The sequence below is a fragment of the Lampris incognitus genome, chromosome 6 (assembly GCF_029633865.1).
Source record: "Lampris incognitus isolate fLamInc1 chromosome 6, fLamInc1.hap2, whole genome shotgun sequence".
Taxonomy (NCBI): domain Eukaryota; kingdom Metazoa; phylum Chordata; class Actinopteri; order Lampriformes; family Lampridae; genus Lampris; species Lampris incognitus.
This window is the reverse complement of record NC_079216.1, coordinates 66,264,478-66,280,554: the sequence shown is the minus strand read 5'-3', so window position 1 is coordinate 66,280,554 and position 16,077 is coordinate 66,264,478. Positions and strand designations below refer to the sequence as shown.

Genomic DNA, 16,077 nt, shown 5'->3' with positions numbered 1-16,077 from the left:
CCAATTGTACCCAGCCAATCACCCCACTCTTCCGAGTCATCCCGGTCTCTGCTCCACCCCCTCTGCTGATCCGGGGAGGGCTGCAGACTACCACATGCCTCCTCCCATACATGTGGAGTCACCAGCCGCTTCTTTTCACCTGACAGTGAGGAGTTTCACCAGGGGGACGTAGCACATGGGAGGATCACGCACATGGGAGGATCACGCTATTCCCCCCAGTTCCCCCTCCCCCCTGAACAGGTGCCTCAACCAACCAGAGGAGGCGCTAGTGCAGCGACCAGGACACATACATCCAGCTCCCCACCCGGAGACACGGCCAGTTGTGTCTGTAGGGACGCCCAACCAAGGTGGAGGTAACACGGGCATTCGAACCAAAGATCCCCGTGTTGGTAGGCAATGGAATAGACCGCTACGCCACCCGGACGCCCCAAGTTTCGCTCTTTTAAACCAGTGCAAAAGCATATATTTTACAACGTCAGTATCGAGCATGTTAATAACATGTTAACATTGCCTACTCAACTGAAAATATGCATTCAGAACTAGGCCTACTTCCAAATTCAAACTTAAGACACAGAGCTGGTATCATTCTGTTCATAACAAACTCTGGACTAAAGCTGCGCTTTGCATTTACGACACTGTGTTCTTGCTGACCATAGACATTCCTTTTCTTCACCAGTGTAATGTGATGGCTGACTCAACAGCGAGTGGCGAGGGTGGAGAGTCTGACCTGGTGGAGTGTACGTAGTGTGGGGCCCTGGTCCTCAGGTCCGGGGTAGAGGGCATGCTGGACTGAGAGCTCCAGTGGGGGAGGCTCCTGATGGGGCTGCTCTGCAGAGAGTTACTGCCGCCGGCCTCGGCGCTGCCCGAGCTGGGGAAACGCCTGTGACTACAGCAAGGGAACAAGGATGGAAAGAGAAGGAGCGAAAACAGAATTCAGTCACACAAAGCTGATTAACAGACAAGAGATGCATTTCCAATATTAAAGGTATTTTATGAGTAGCTCTAATCCTCAAATCTGAGGATTGGCTGAGTCACATTTAAAACTGTTGTAAAATACACTAACAGCTGTTGTACATTTTTGTAAAGTACACAAACAGGAATGACTGGATGCCAGTCAAGGGTTATTAAGCAGCCGTTTTGTCATTCAAAAAGAAAAGTGCTTGACTGAAGAATAACATTTAATCTTAACATTATTTGTCATCATTTTTGCTTGTTATTGCAATGTTAAAATTGCAACAAATACAAGCAATAAGCCTCTAAACACCATGAAATAAGTACAGCATTGGGTGTTCTAAAATCATTATTTATTGATTTAATCATGCATCAACAGTTGCTGAATATGCCAGGGTATGCACATCTGTGTGCCAAAGTACCGAAAGGCCGAAGCCCCCATTACCTGGAGTGTGAGGAGCGTTTCTTGACCTTCTCGTAGGGCTCGTCCAGGGACGACTCGCTCCACATCTTGGGTTTGATGGGCGACTTATCATAGTCGGAGCGTGTGTAGTGCAGATGTCGCAAGCCGTCCAGAGATTGTGGAGGGGGGGGTCGGCTGTGAGATGGCGGCCTAGGAGGGAGGCCTTTGTGTGGGGATGCAACTGGAGAGAAAGTGGGAGTACCTGTAACCTGAGGGTCATCTGTAATAAGACGTCACAGGATTATGTTGGGGCACCCTTTAGATGAGATTACATAGTGGAAATGTGGCATCATAACCCAGAGAGGCAGGTCAAGGCAGGCGACACAAGGTGTTACATCCATGTGTCTCCGCAGAACTAGACAGGACAGAAAACTCACCATCATCTAATACCAGAGCGTCTGACAGGGAGCTGTCTTCAGAACCAATGTTCGCCTCTGTATGGACAAAACAAGGACAAAGACTTAACAAAGACAGGGATTAGGCTTGGAAGTACTCTAAAGGTTCAACATGTTCTGCGTATTGAAAAAGGTTCAGGGCAATGTCTTATCTAAGTGTCTTTGGATTAATCAAGACGGGAAGGGGTTACCCTGACCAGGCATGACCAACGTGTCGTGCTAGTAACTGCAAACACCCCGTCTTTGAGTTGCACATCAGAAAGACTAGAGCCATGTAAAGGGACTCGTACCAAACTATAAGGGTGTGGAGATATTTTAAAACAACCAAGTACAGAGAGGGTAGGAGTTTCTTCTTACCCCTCGATGATGAGCGACGCCCTCTGCGTGGGCTTCTTGCCAGAGCGGACGCGGTATTCATTAATCGAGTTCTCTATCTCCTGGAGCTTCTTCAGGGCGTTCAGGTAGGAGGTCTTCCTTTGTTTCTTCAGCTTCTTACTGGTCACGTGAGGGTCGCTGGCCAGACGCCTGGCCGCCTCTGTGATCTGGGACTGGATGGCAAACTCCCGCTCCAAACGCTCCAGTTCCTCTTCCTACGACAAAGATACGCAGAAACAGATCACACACACGGGACAAGATCTTGCTATATAGTAAGTGCTCCGGTTTCTGTTTTGGTCCGAATATTATTGACCAATCACATTTGAGTAGGCGGCAGTTTCGACAGGAACACGCTTTTGCTCCGTGTGGGGAGCAAGAGAGGCAGGGCGCATTGGCCAAAATGTCGTCTGGACATAAAACACCTCCAAAACGTGTCGATGTTGGTGTGTTGTGTGGAGAAACGCTCAACTCGCGTCGACTACTTGTCAGACAACCCGGTCGTAGAAGTCGTCCCTCAACTCCGACTCCATTCTGCAGTCTTAAGCTGCCAATCTGGTTGTAAACAATGACGGACGCACAGAAGACGAAGTCTTCATAGGAAACGGAAGCGAGCAGCCAGCATCCACACCGCAAGCCCCAAAACGTTAATTTAGCTCCTGAGTTCTGAGACTGGAGTGCAACAAGCAAAATAATAATGGAAACACATTTTTTTAAGGCAAATCTACAAGCCAGTAAAAACAAGGCCGGGCTTGGAGACACGCATCCACCAAGCAAATCCCACGCAACATATTTGCTTAGGTGCAAACACAAGGGCTCGCCAGTAAATACAAACGAAGGAAATCATCTTTCTGTACTGCAAGCCCTCCCACTTTCCCACCACTGGAAAGTCGCCTTTAAGACCCTCTGTCCACCAATACAAACAGCCCCCCCCCCCATCAGTCCCTCCACTGCTTCTGTTTTCTACCCTCCAGGGGTGGAAAGAGCAGGGATTACAAAATGAAACCACAAACAAAAGTACAGCACAGCTTTATGTCACCGGATGTCCAGAAATTCCATAAAAAAATATAGAAATGGTGACACTCCAAAGACAAGAGAATAAATAGTAGACCTCCCTTTCACCATGTTATTTGATGACCACATTCGGATGATATTTTTACATCACAAGGCTGAACCTACGTTTAACCAGGGCGGCTAGGTACACATTATGCCTAGCTACAGTTTTATAATAAAAGTTTTGGCTCTACCTCACTCTTTGCAGTACATGGCTGTTGTACTTGTGCACTTTTAGACTGTTGTATGTAACAGTTTATTCCTGTGTGTATGTGTGGTCTGCTGCTTCTGTGACCTCATCATCCTCATCATATTCTTCATAAATGTTATAATGCCACTATAATTCTGTTATCCTCTTTCAATGCTGTATTGTGTAAATTGTGTAAACACAACATCATTGCACGTTGTGCGTCTTGGGAGAGAGATCCTTCCTCTGCTGCTCTCCCTGAGCTTTCGTCCTGTTTTTCCTCCCTGTTAAAGGTTTTTAGGGAGTTGTTCCTTATCCGATGAGAGGGTCTAAGGACAGGAACAGGAATCAGCAACACTTTATTTGTCGTTTCACTTCATGCACTTGTGTGCATGAAGTGAAACGACATGCAGTTTCTCCCAACCCACAGCAGTACAACACAAAGACACAAACACATCCAAAAACCCATGCAGACCAGCAGTTCCAACAGGATGTTGTGTTGCTGTAAAGCCCCTTGAGGCAAATTTGTAATTGTGATATTGGGCGATACAAATAAACCTGACTTGACCTCAGGATGTTGATTCAAATGTGATCAAGGACAGGGACATAAACCCAAGCAAACTCATGACACACATCTGTACTTTATGTACATACATGTACTGTATGGGACATGACTCAAACTTACCGGGCACATCCACCCGTTTAACCTCCCAAATGTGTGTATGAGAGCATTGCACACACATCCCGAGACAGTGTGTGCAAATCATGGAAACACTTGCATACACACGACTGAGACGGCGATATAGAATTCAGCTGCCGTATCAGTACCAGAACTCCTTCCATAGATCACATCACTCCTGTTCTTCAGCAGCTCCACTGGCTCCCTGTTAAATACCGTGTTGACTTCAAGATCCTGCTCCTCGCCTTTAAGGCCCTTAATAACCCAGCTCCTTCATATCTTTCTGAACTCCTTCATATCCACACGCCCTCCCGCACTCTCACATCCTTTTCTGCTCTCCAACTCACTACACCATCGGCCCGCTGGACTACCATGGGGTCTGGAGCCTTCAGTCATTCTGCCCCCCGCCTGTGGAACTCTCTCCCACAAGACCTTCACAACCCTGACTCTCTTTCAACCTTCACATCCCATCTCCAAATGCACCTTTTCACACTGGCATATTCAGTCTGATCCACGCCTCACTGAGTTTTGTGCAGATGATGATTTTATACTTATCTGTTGTGTTACCTTTTTATTGTCTACCCTGCTTTGTTTTGACCTGATGCTGTCTGATACAGTGCTGCTGGTTTTTTACTGTGTTCTGTAAGGTGTCCTTGAGTGCGCTGAAAGGCGCCCAGAAATATTATTATTATTATTTCTTTCATGTTTCCTGTTTTACATCCTGTAGAGCTGGGTCCAAACTATGGACCTGAGGTACTATAGGGCAGATGTCACTTAATTGACAGTACTCGTCATAATGTTATTATTATTATTATTATTATTATTAATATTATTATATGCCTGGGTATATAAATGCGTGCAAAAATATGAGAATACGTAAAATGTCCTTTGTTCCAGGAGGATGATGTATTCACTTAGGTCAACATCTTATTGGGCTACCTCAGTTCTGAGGAATCCCTCTCACTGGGCCCTCACCCTACTGCCAGAGTGACTCCTGTTATCTGTGTGTGTGTGTGTGTGTGTGTGTGTGTGTGTGTGTGTGTGTGTGTGTGTGTGTGTGTGTGTGTGTGTGTGTGTGTGTGTGTGTGTGTGTGTGTGTGTGTCCTAACAGGGCAGTGGGGGAGGCAGTGTGAAGAAAGAAACATCCTTCTGCCTGCGGGGTGGTTTTGTGATACAGTGTCCCTGGATTCTTTTCAGTACATGCAACCTCAATGAGATACACATAGATGGTCGTGCACACACACACACACACACACACACACACACACACACACACACACACACACACACACACACACACACACACACAATCCTACTATCATCACTTCCTGCGGTGAAAACACAGCCAGACTATTTTTAGAGGTTCTGCAGCTCTGGAAAAACTGCCCGTGGCACGAACTGAAAGAGAGCGAGAGCGATTTGGTTGAACTACGAGCTCTGAGACTTCTCAGACGGCGGTTTTTCAGAGTCCCACTTCCTCTGCTGAGAATGATTTAGACTCAGTGAACGTATCACCCCCTCAGTCACCGTCCCGTGCTATTTCACTGTGACACCGTGTCCGGCGATGCTGCGCTGCAGCGATGTAAAGTACGGGGTGTGCTCAGTTTTCAAATGAACAAATTTTCAACAGACAAGTGTGGAGGTATGCTGCACACGAGCCACATTTTAAACACTACGTTTACCAGTTTTAGGAACCGGTATTTAGTGTGTTCACACATGGACTTCAAAACACTGGAGCTGTGTACAAACACACATCTTGTATTGGCGGTGAAGATACTGTAAAAACACTTCAATGCTCTATTTTTCTGGTATTTGGCAGTCCGGTTACAGCCAGATGAAGTAACAAGCTGGACATCTGACACGGTTCAGAAAAAGAAGTTTAGATCTGCTTTAAATGTTCAAACCATTTAAGCTCTGAGATACAAAATGGGGAACCTAATAAATTACATTAATTTACATGAGCATGACTTCTTTTATTGGCATAATGAAGAGGATCTAGTGCTATAATTATTGATTATTAGTTTTTTCTTCCTTTCCTTCTTGCCTTTCATCCTTTAACACTCTGGCCCACACTCCGGCACAGTAGGTGATGGTAATGCACCTTAAACGCTAGTTGCCACCCGCCATTAAATACAAGAAGAAGATGACTTCCTAGTCGACTTCCGGTTATGGCGGCGTGCTGAGGAGCTGAGGCTAGTCCTGCTCTGTTGCTAATCCTTACTGTTTAAATAATCCCAGTCGATGTAAGAAGTGTCACAACTTAAACGTATAGGCGCACTACAAGTGACTATGCCGAAAAAAGGAGGCCGGTAACGCCGAGATGAACCCCTCCGCTACGGACATCGTGAAGGCTGGGCAGTTATTCACACAAGATTTTCACACAGAAACGGAAGGGGTCCTGGCAGCAATTAAAAACGTTCAATCCGACATGAAAAAACACAGCCACGGCATCACGGAAGCAGAGCAGCGCGTAGCCACAGCTGAAGGCGGGATTCACACGCTGCAGGGTGGAGAGAGCTCACCGAATAACGAGCCAAAGACCCGACTCTGCTCCGAGAACCTTTACTGTGAAATGCCTGAACCGCTTGCATGAATACTTTTTGCAACAAATTCTCAGAAACACAATATGTGGGTGCATGTGCTCCTCCAAAGATACAGCATCTCCTGTCTCAGAAACACAATGTCAGCCTGATGAGCATGTTTCCATTAAAATATGAAGTATTTTGATATTAACCCACATTCTCCCAGGACCCAAGGTGGGCGTCCTGCATACACATGTCATCAGAAAGGCCCAGCAGAGGATGTACTTTCTCTGCCAGCTCAGGAAGTTCAACCTGCCTCAAGAAATGCTGATTCCATTCTATGCTGCAGTAATCCAGTCTGTCTTCTGCACATCCATCACTGTCTGGTTTGGTTCTGGTTTGGTTCGGCCACCAAACAGGACAGGGACAGACTACAATGGACAGTTAAGTCTGCAGAAAAAAAATCACTGGTGCCAAACTGCCCTCCATTCAGGACTTATAAACCTCCAGACTCAGAAAACAGGCAGGCAACATCGCTGCAGACCCATCACACCCTGATCACAACCTGTTCCAACTCCTCCCCTCTGGTAGGCGCTACAGAGCACTGTACTTCAAAACATCCATCCATTATCCAAACCGCTGCTCTCAGGGTCGCAGGGATGCTGGAGCCTATTCCAGCAGTCACTGGGCAGCAGGCCCCCGGGGAGACACCCTGGACAGGCCGCCAGGCCATCACAGGGTGCGTGCACACACACTCACATTCACACCCTAGGGACATTTTAGTACGGCCATTTCACCTGACATACAGGTCTTTGGACTGTGGGAGGAAACCGGAGCACCTGAAGGAAACCCACGCAGACACGGGGAGAACATGCAAACTCCACACAGAGGACGACCCGGGACAACCCCCAAGGTTGGACTACCCTGGGCCTCAAACCCAGAACCGTCTTGCTGTGAGGCGACTGCACTAACCACTGTGCTACCGTGCCGCTACCCCAAAACAACCAGATATAAAAGCAGTTTCTTTCTGCAGGCTGTCATTCAAATGAACGCTTACCACTGTCAATAGAGGAGAAGACACACTCCTTCGAGGACAGCAACGTACACATTTCACATTTCATTCCCTCAACAGAGGAGGAGGTCTGCGACACCACCTATCTCCCACTTACAATGCCGTCCTTTCATCTCTACCCAGGAGACTCAAGAAGCCTAGCCTCCAAGAACAGTCGGTCGCTAACGGCTCCAACGTCTCTCATGACCACTGAATAATGAAGTCGAAACTAACACCCCCAACCACCGTCGCTGCTAAACAAATGCAAATTGAGCGGCTGGACATCGGAGCACAGGAGAGCCACGCATATCAATAGCTCCGATAACGACGGGCGCGGCCAAACATCGGGACACAAAGAGCCATGGACATCTATAGCTCTGGTAACGACTCCAAAGAGGATAAATTGAGTCTCATCACCAGCCAGTCAGACTAGCTTGGTCTAGTCAGAAAGGCACAAACTGAGGAAGCCTCTTGGATGAGAGGCGAAACGTCTTCACGGATATATACCAAGTCCAGTTGCACTTGATTCAACTCCTTTGGAGAACCATGACCTGGATGAATGAGAACATTCACAGACACTGTCAATAAAGCCAACCATGTTGTATATACTGTACTGTACATGTTGTATATACTGTACTGTACATTGTACGTATACTGGTACGCTCTGTCATGTCCATCTACCTCAGGCATGTATGCAAGTAACCTGCTAACATCTATTTCAGCATCTCTGATATATTCTCTGCACCACTGCACTTTATCACCTCTTATTTATTTCACCTGTATAAGTTAATCCTTGTGTATATATCTGAAAATTGTTGTGTTGTGTTATTCTATGTAAAGTACACTGAGACAGCCACGAAACCGGAGTTAAAATTCCATGTATGTGCAAACCTACATGGCCGATAAACATGATTCTGATTTCAGATGGGTTATTTAATGCTGCAATCCGCGATGATGCAATCTTTTGTTGATGATGTGGCGATTCTGCTATACAGACAATCGGTGTTAGACCGATATAGTTTGATGTAGGAGGCAGAGAGAAACAGGCCTGCTGCGACTGATTTACCCCGACTGCAGCAGCAACTGTGACTCGTGTGCCATCTGCACCCTTTCAAAAATGGCGTCCTCTGATCAGAACTAATGCGGGGAGTCAAATGTATTAAAAACTTCATCAAAATATATCTCAACATGTTCTACAATCATTTTGATCGTCCAACTGAAGCATCGTCATATCTGCAGCGCATTTCAATCTGTTTTCCTGCTGGGGCTGTTTCCAACACACATAGGGTTTCCTGCTGCACCAGCCGGAGCGACCTGATCAAAAACCTTCACCAGCGTTACAGACTGGGGAGTGTCTCCATCTACATAATTCAGATGAATCATTTATTATGGGAGAAAAGTTGTGGATTTCAGCTTTATAGACTTTTTAGAAACACGAACACCCTAAAAACCAATTACTGCCAATCAACATTTTGCAACACTTGCCGCGGTCTCATTAGTGTCAACAGCCCAACTGACAAATGGTGTTGGCGAAGTCAATGCTTACAAAGAAAGTTGGTGAGAAAAAAAAGGATTTTCAGAACTTTTGGAGTGACCCTGAAACTGCTCTCATGCTTAATACTCTGACTGAAATTGATATGGTTATATCACTTTATAGCCTTAACGGTCCCTCCACTTGAACCTTTCACTTCCGGTGTGGGAAGATGGCGGCGCGAATTCACGTTTGCGGTGGCCTCACCCAGTACTGTCCATGCAGTGTCTTTGTCCACGTCTGCGTCTAACTTTGTGTCTTCGTTTGATGGCTGGGAGAGCTGGCGCTGGATCGGCTGGGAGAGCTTGGTCTGCTGTGTGCCGTGGGCCCAGGGACCACGGCCCTGCCTGGAGCTGCGCCCGAGGAGGAAACACCGAGGGCAGTCTGACAGGATGTGAAAGCAGGGTAGGCTAAGCTAACTGCTAGCCCATGCAGACCGGCAGTACCAATAACACCGAGGGTTATCTGGCGGCAGCCTCGCCTAGCATTGACTGTGTTTTTGGTGTCGTCGTGTGGAGTGCAGGGAGGTATGTCGAAGGTGTCTGGCTGGGAGAGCTGGTGTTGGATCGGCTGGGGGAGCCTGGTCTGCTGCGTCCGGTGGGCCCAAGGACCATGGCTCTGCCTGGAGCTGCGCCCGAAAAGGAAACACTGAGGGTGGTCTGACAGGATGCAGAAGCGGGGCAGGCTAAGCTAACTGCTAGCCCATGCAGACCGACATTTCTGATAACACCGAGGGTGGTCTGGCGGCGGCCTCACCTAGTGTTGAATGTGTTTTTGGTGTCATTATGCGGAGTACGGGGAGGTATGTTGAAGATGTCTGGCTGGGAGAACTGGCGTTGGATGTTGGATTGGCTGGGGAAGCCTTGTCTCCCGCGTCCGGTGGTCCCAGGCACCACGGCCCTGCCTGGAGCTGCGCCCGAGGAGCAAACACCGAGGGCGGTCTGACAGGACGCAGAAGCAGGGCAGGCTAAGCCAACTGCTACCCATGCAGACTGGCAGTTCCCACAGTCGTCCTGGCATTTGCTTTCTTGGGACAGTGAAATTTTTTTTTTTTTTTTGGATATGTTGAATATATGTGTTCTTGTAGTTTGGATATGTGTTTTTGTCTTTGTGTTGCACTGCTGTGGGCCGGAGGAAACGACATTTCGTCTCATTTCATGTGCGCAGGTGCATGGAATGAAATGAAATGACAAATAAATGTTCCTGATTCCTGAGGAAGGGGCCGTTAAGGCTTAGTTCAACATGAATCATCGCTACTGAGACGATGCTGTGTCGCATGTTAACATGGAATATTAAAGGAACTGTGTCTACACAGCTCCATGTAAGCGGCTTAGGGACATGAACTGGGTTAATTTGCACTTGAAAAAGTTGTCAGTGTAACCAAGGCCGACAGGGGGAACGGAGAGAGATGGGGTCTCACCTCTCCTTTGGGGAGGATCTTCTGCTCGTCTAGTTTGAAGGCGGTGCCGATCTTCCTTCTCACTGTGGGGGGCTCCTCTCCGGGGTCCAGAGGATACTCCTTGGGGAGCTTACCTGTCAACTCCTGAAGCGGAAGAGAAAGGGAGGCAGAGAAAAAAAGAAATCATCAGGAATGAGGAGCGAGAAAATCTTTTCCAAATGTGTCGTAGGGCACCCGTGTTCCTCTACCTACATGGGCTGATGTGTACATGAGCCCCTGAGAGTGCATCTCCGTCTGTTCGCCTGTGTGGGCTGTCTTAAGATGTAAGATGTACTTTTTATTAATCCCCATGGGGAAATTCATCTTCTGCATTTAACCCATCCCAACGCACACTGGGAGCAGTGGGCTGCCGTGCAGCGAGGAGCAGGCGGCAGCCGCCGTGCAGCACCCGGGGACCAACTTACTGCCTCTCTGATGCAGATGCTCTTGAGCTCCTCCAGTCTCTGTCTTAAGGTTTCTTCCAGAGCTTCCTGTCTGGCCCTTAGTGCTGCCAGCATATCCTTCTTAGCTGTCTGGGAACTATCGGACTCCTGGGAGCCTGTAGAGCACAAACAACACAAAAAGGTAAGGACAGGAGCATGTGCATGTTCCTGTGTCTATATGTTGGGAGCTGTGTGGACTTGCTCTTTTTCGAGGTAGTACGAAGGGGGGGGGGGGGCATGAGTGGGGAGGCTGTATGTGCACCTGCCTAACCTTTCAGGATGTTTACAGGGAAACGAATGGAACGTTTTGATAAGGAGACTCAGCTCCGGCGGTGCTGGTGTGTGAGTGTGTAGCAGTTGAATGTGTCTATGTGAATGTGTGTGTGTGTGTGTGCGCGCACATGTGCCTGTATGCTTAAAGGAGGGGGCAGTTAAGGATAAGTCTGTGACGCACAATCTCCAACCCCAAGGCCCTTAAATGGTGCCAGTCTTGTTTTGGAACATGCCCGGGTCAAAACAACACACACACTCACACAACCTTTGTCCCTCTTTCTAACTTTTATCGAGACCTCGCTGCAAAACACAGCAACAATACAAGACTAACCACGGCCAAAATTGCTCCGGCGGCTTGCAGAAGGTAAACATAGAGCCACACGCAGAACAAACAGCTCTGAGTCACATTAAAACGTGAGGAGAGTCAAACGCGATCCTTACTGAAGCGTTATTCATTAGTAGACATCTGTCAGTCACCAGGGCCACAAAGCTCAAGCAGCAGCTGAGTACTCGTATTGATTAAAACTGCGGCATTTGGCGGCATCACGCCGCCATTCCTCGAAGGAAAAAATACGGCAGAGCAGGAGGCGCATTGAGATGACATCAAGTCACCTTTGTCACGTCGCTGTCTAAGGGCAAGGATGGCTTTTGGTTAGCGTGCCATGAAAACAGCGCCGCAACACAGCGGAAACGACCGATGAGACGCCAGCGGGGGGGAGATAGAGCCACCTGATATGGGACTGTGGAGAAGCCAAAGGAGTCCACGGAGGAGGGAACGAAAGAGGCAGGAAAAGGGATCAGGAGATTAGAAATGGAGAGGACAGATAGATGAAGAAGAGATTAAGGGAGGGAATTAGGGAAGGAAGGGATGGATTTAACCACCGAGGAACGGTAGAAAGTGCGTAAGAAAGGGGTCACTGCAGAAGAAGTAGCTACGCAGAGATGAAAAGACAAGCAGCTTGAGTCTGGAACAGGGATGCTGCTTATCTGTCGAGACAGCGCCCTCCTCGGAGCGGTAGATGAGTGCTTAAGGTGTCCGCCTGGACCGCATTTAAATGTAAATAGCTGACTTTACAACTAGGGCTGTGTGTTGGCGAGAATCTGGCGATACGATACGTATCACGATACAGGGTTATGATTCAATACATCATGACATATCGTGATACTGTAAGAAAGGCGATATATTGTGGGTTCATAGGCTTGTGTTGTTTGTGTTATGCTACTTCCTGTCTCAGTTTACGTTACTGGGTTGGAGTGGAAGAGTCACACGGCTGAAGATAGATTACAACCCTGTTATCTGGCGTTAGCGAGGGCTGCCAGCACCAGCAGGACGACACGCTTGCCAAACAACACAACAAGTTTGTCACGAACCTTTCCATGTAAACGATTAAAAGCCGATACAGTGGTTTTGAGAATCGATACAGTATCACAAAAGATAATATCGCCAAACTCGAGCGTACCGATATCTTCTTACACCCCCGATTTACACCCACACATAGCTGCACGCGCTTGTCCGCTCAGATGAAGAAGGTAAAGGAGTTTAGTCTTGACCTGCTGCGTGTCCTTCTGTCTCCAGCGACAATTTAGAGCGTTCATGGTAGATTAGAGTCAGCTGACTCACCTCTAACAGAACCTCAACCTGAAGCCGACACCAGCTTGTCTACACCAGCTTGTCAAAGGGTCAAAAGGTCTTTCTCACCCACGCTAACCTCCCTACCTTGCTCAACACAAACAGGCATTGTTCCAAAGGCCGGGGAAAAGTTGCAAACCTCCCCCTCCATCTCACCACCCTCTTCATTCCCACACACACTAAATTTAGAGGTGGGGGCCTCTTGAGGATGAGTTGAGGTGACGGGGGAGGGCGGGAGTTATATTCTATACATACAGCAACCCACTGGGTGGGGCATGCGTGTCGGACAGCATTCCCCCCAGAATCGCTGCCCTCTTTTCTAAAGCAGCTGTTTCTGTCCCTCCGGCTTCCAGCCCACGTGCATGCTCACAGGAGAACACCCACACATGTGCTCCATATCTCTCACCTCTCACACCGCGCGGGGTAGTTTCACACCGCGCGGGGTAGTTTCTTTGTTTCTCACCTAATCTCTCTTTCCTTCTCTCTCTCTCACACACTCGGTGGTGGTATGGTAATTGTTTGTTGCAATAGCCCAAGTTGTGTAATCATTGCCAGTATGTCTATGATTGTATGTGTGTGCATGTATGGGCGCGGCTGTGTGTGTGTGTGTGTGTGTGTGTGTGTGTGTGTGTGTGTATGTGTGTGTATGTGTGCGTTATATGGAAATGCGTTTATGACTGTGTGAGTGGGTAGCGAAGGTGTGGAATATGGATATGCATATACATATATATGTATATATATTAAAAAAATATATAAACACACACACACACACACACATATTTATATTTGGGGGGGGGGGGGGGTTTCCCCCCATTCTCTCCCCAATTGTACCCAGCCAATTACCCCACTCTCCGAGCCGTCCCAGTTGGTGCTCCACCCCCTCTGCGGATCCAGGGAGGGCTGCAGACTACCACATGCCTCCTCTGAAACATGTGAAGTCACCAGCTGCTTCTTTTCACCTGACAGTGAGGAGTTTCACCAGGGGGACGTAGCACATGGGAAGATCACGCTATTCCCCCCAGTTCCCCCTCCCCCCCGAACAGGCGCCCCAACCGACCAGAGGAGGCGTTAGTGCGGCAACCAGGACACATACCCACATCCGGCTTCCCACCCGCAGACACGGCCAATTGTGTCTGTAGAGACGCCCGACCAAGCCGGAGGCAACACGGGGATTCGAACCGGCGATCTCCGTGTTGGTAGGTAACGGAATAGACCACTACACTACCCGGATGCCATATGGACACATTTTTAAGGTGAATTCCCTCTTTCCAGTTTCAAGACGTTTCATTAAAAACATTTGGAGTGTCTGTTGCTCACACACATGCACACTAACCTGAGGAGAGCAGGCTGCCGCTGCTGCCCGCTGATGATCTTGCCCTTGCTGCCCATGTTGGCCAGTTTGGAGGTCTTCAGAGTTCCTGTCTCTGTCAGGTCTATGGCGATCTCACTCAGACTACGGGCTGCATGGATCTTAGACTGCAAAGAGAGGGATGCAATAGTACTTTTGTATTTGCATAAATGAGCAACTCTCAGCGTGGCGGGGATGCTGGAGCCTATCCCCGCCACCCCTGACAGCAGGATAAGTGGTTTGGATAATGGATGGATAAATGAGCAACTTGCTTAAAGTGGTAATCTCGAACATTCTCAGTTAAATAAATATGTGTCAAGTCACTATCTTCCACTGGATGAGGTCACACGGCGGTGATTTAGCCTACTGGCCGCTGACGAAAGCCCTTGCATTTGTAGTAATACACAGAAATACAGATGTGCGCGTCTGGCACCGTAGTGCTGTGTTTTACGTCATCCAGCAGTGGTTGGGCCTCCAGAGAGGACAGGCAGAAGAAACACTCTGTGTTCTGGTGTTGTTTCGAAATAAGCCCTGGTAAGTGTATGCCAAAAAAATAACGCAAAAGAACTTTGAGATTGCCACTTCAACCAACCAATCCAACCAAGCCTTCAAAGGTGGAGTGCACCGTAATTTGATTTTGACCACCCAAAGACAGACGCAGAGCTGCACATACAACTCTTCATCATCCTCCCGTGCTTTTCCCCTCGGCGTCTGTAATCAGCGTCTTTTACCCCGTGTTGGGCAGGACTGGCCTACCTTGCTCTGCTTGCGGTCCAGATAGAACTGGTGTTGGCTGATGGCCATGGCCCAGATGGACTTGATGAGGGCGGGACAGGCGTACCAGGTGTGCACGGCGATGCCACTGTGGCCAAACGTCCTTCTCGTCACCGACGCCCTACAGTAGAAGCGGACACAAAGCCTCCTTATATACACTGAATATAGTGTATACAATGACACATCGCACGTACATACAGGAAAACCGCACACACACACGCTCCCTAACACTGCTATCGCGCCACGGCTTCTTCCCCGATCACTGCTACAGCTACAGCGGCTATATCTTTACTGTTAGTGATGCTAGTAACTCCACCAGGTCCACTTCTGCTACTCCTCTGGAGGATATCAAGAAGAAAGTGGAAGACGGCCGAGAGAGCGAGGCTGAGAAAAAAAGGGGGAGATTTTGCAGAGCCACACACATTGTCCCCCACATGGTTTACTCGTCCTTATTCAAACACACATCTGTAGCCGAGCAACGGGCCAGTTCACACGAACGACGGGCCTGCTCAAAAGAAAACATCGCTGCTCCCTCTTTCACCCCTCTCCCTCTTTTTTCCTCGCCCCCCCCCCTCGTCTCTCCCATCTGCAAGGCAGCGCTCCGCATATTTAGCCATGTTAAATAAACAGAAGAGAGGTCATTTCCTCTGCAAAACAGCTATCACGCAGTCATCCATCCTTCTGTGGTTAACTACCAAGGGCACACTCCCTCTGTGTGTGTGAGTGTGTGTGTGTGTGTGTGCGTGCGCATGCTCACGTGCATGTTAATAATCACCCTATCAATCAGCGTCGAGTCCCAATGGGATAGCCCCCATATCTCGCTCAATTGCCAAAAAAAACATCTCAGCTATTATTGAATTAGATTTCGACCTCTCCCTTTTACATTTCATGTACTGCATGTAGTACTGCATGTAAAATTCTCACACCACCCACACACGGTGCAGTTCACATGCTGGGTAGGAGCTAC

At 48.4% G+C, this 16,077-nt stretch overlaps 1 protein-coding gene across 1 annotated transcript in view; it reads right to left on the bottom strand.

The window, feature by feature from the left end:
• Positions 1-16,077, bottom strand: part of frmd4a (FERM domain containing 4A) — a 67,697-nt gene that overhangs the window by 17,294 nt on the left and 34,326 nt on the right. Inside the window, 9 exon segments of the mRNA XM_056282705.1 lie at positions 728-886; positions 1,397-1,634; positions 1,792-1,849; positions 2,169-2,399; positions 10,625-10,747; positions 11,068-11,201; positions 14,322-14,349; positions 14,351-14,464; positions 15,093-15,268. Coding sequence (XP_056138680.1) covers positions 728-886; positions 1,397-1,634; positions 1,792-1,849; positions 2,169-2,399; positions 10,625-10,747; positions 11,068-11,201; positions 14,322-14,349; positions 14,351-14,464; positions 15,093-15,268 — 1,261 coding nt within the window.